General features: G+C 61.6%; 1 protein-coding gene across 1 annotated transcript in view; it reads right to left on the bottom strand.

Moving 5' to 3' along the window:
• Nucleotides 1-334: 334 nt before the first annotated feature.
• The window catches only part of RPS26 (ribosomal protein S26), a 1,856-nt gene continuing 393 nt past the window's right edge, over nt 335-1,797 (bottom strand). The window contains exons 3-4 of the mRNA XM_006035211.2: nt 582-712; nt 335-426 (exon numbers count right to left, since the gene is read on the bottom strand). Coding sequence (XP_006035273.1) covers nt 391-426; nt 582-712 — 167 coding nt within the window. The 3' untranslated portion in view covers nt 335-390. The remainder of the gene's footprint in view (nt 427-581; nt 713-1,797) is intronic.

Raw genomic sequence — 1,797 nt, 5'->3', positions numbered from 1 at the left:
TCGGCGTCGCTGCAGCCGGCCGGAGCACATGGCGCCGGGACCTGGGAAGCAGCCTCCGGCTCAACCGCGCAGGAGGACCCCACTGCACTGCAAGCCGGCAGTGGTGCCAGGGCTCCCTGCCATGCCCAGGCCTGTGCTCAGCATCGAGGCTTCCGCAAAAGGATATGGAGCCCCCACCCTACCCGCACTGCACCTGTCCCACACAGTGCCCTGGAGCCCACCCCCCTTGGACCTCATGCTTGAGCTCTAAGCCATGGGAAGTGACAGCCTCACCCTCCGCCTTCCTGCCCAGCCCAGGCCCCAGCCCCTGCCCACACACCAGCATACACAGGCAGCAAGTATAACTCATTTATTAATCCATGCTGGATCTCCATCTCCAGCACCAACTCCTTACATGGGCTTGGGTGGGGGCCGGGGGGCAGCACCCTGTGAGAGAAAGCAGAGGATGAGGTTAGACAGAGCCTGGCAGCACCCAGGACCACCTGGACAGAGTGGCACAGAGGCCCCAGGGACAGCACCCCTTTCCTACCACCCCCGCCCCCAGCCCAGCCATTCCCCCCCAGCCTGCAGGCACCACTTACTGCGGGACGGAAGCGGGGTGGGGGTGTGCGGTCCTTGCGGGCTTCACGGGAGCGGTTCCTCACCACCTTGCTGTGGATGGCGCAGCTGACGCAGTAGTGCAGCTTCACGTACAGCTTGGGCAGCACATATGCTGGAGGGGAGGGGGGTGTCACTCCTCATATCCCAGCCCCCCAGCACTGCACCCTCCCTCCAGGATGTGTCCAGCAGAGGGGGGGGTGGAGCCCCCCAGGGAACCCCCATGAAGGAGCAGGGGTTGCTGGGACAGTGGGGGTGTCCTCCTCCCCAGTGAGAGCCCACCTGGCTTGCCTGCAAGCAGCCAGAGACAGCCCCCCCCACAATTAGTAAGATGCAATCAAGGGTGGGACGGGCACCTCCACTAGCCAGCAGTGGGGAGCAGAAGAGCCCCAGACCCATCCCTGTTCTGATTTTACACCATGCACAGAGGAAGCAGAGCAGAGCAGTAGATCAGGACAGGAAGTGGATCAGGGAGGGAGCCCAGGGCAGGAAGTAGAGCAGATCAAGACAGGGAGCAGAAAGCAGATCGGGGAAGGGGCCCAGAGTAGGAGATCTTCTGGTCTTCATTCTGCTCCCTGCCTGATCAGGAAAGAAGCCCAGGGCAAAGAGCAGAAAGCAGACCAGGAAGAAGGCAGAGCAAGGGATCTGCTGCTCTTTTTTCTGCTCCTTGCCTGATAAGGAAAAGAGGCCAGGGAGCAGAAGGAAGATTAAGGAGGCCTGGGGGAGGAAGCACAGCAAGGGACCTGCTCCTCTTCTTTCTGCTCTGTACCTGGCCCCAGGTGCCCCCCCACCCCCCCAGCATCTCACCACCAGAGACGGGAGGGAGGCAAGGGCAGGGAGCAGAAAGCAGAATGGGAATGGGATGCAGAGCCCCTATCAGGATGGAGGAGGGGGTGGATCAGGAAGTGGGGCCAGAGCAGGAATCTGCTGCTCTTAGTTTCTACTTCTGGCCTGATCATGACAGGGAGCAGAAAACAGAGCAGAATGGGAACCGGTGCAGAAAGGCAGAGCACCAATCAGGAAGAAGGGGGCGGGGGCAGAGCAGATCTGCTGCTGTTCTTCCCTCTTGGTGCCTGATCTGGAAAAGAGCAGCAAGCAGAGCGGCAGATCAGGGCAGGGAGCAGAAAGCAGAGCGGGGAGGGCGACCCAGGAGGAGAAGCAGAGCAGGAGACCCGCTGCTCTTTCTGCGGCGGAGGGAAG

This window comes from Alligator sinensis, unplaced genomic scaffold, assembly GCF_000455745.1.
Source record: "Alligator sinensis unplaced genomic scaffold, ASM45574v1 scaffold1065_1, whole genome shotgun sequence".
In the NCBI taxonomy this organism is placed as follows: domain Eukaryota; kingdom Metazoa; phylum Chordata; order Crocodylia; family Alligatoridae; genus Alligator; species Alligator sinensis.
The sequence above is the reverse complement of the archived record's forward strand: the minus strand, read 5'-3'. Positions and strand labels throughout refer to the sequence as shown.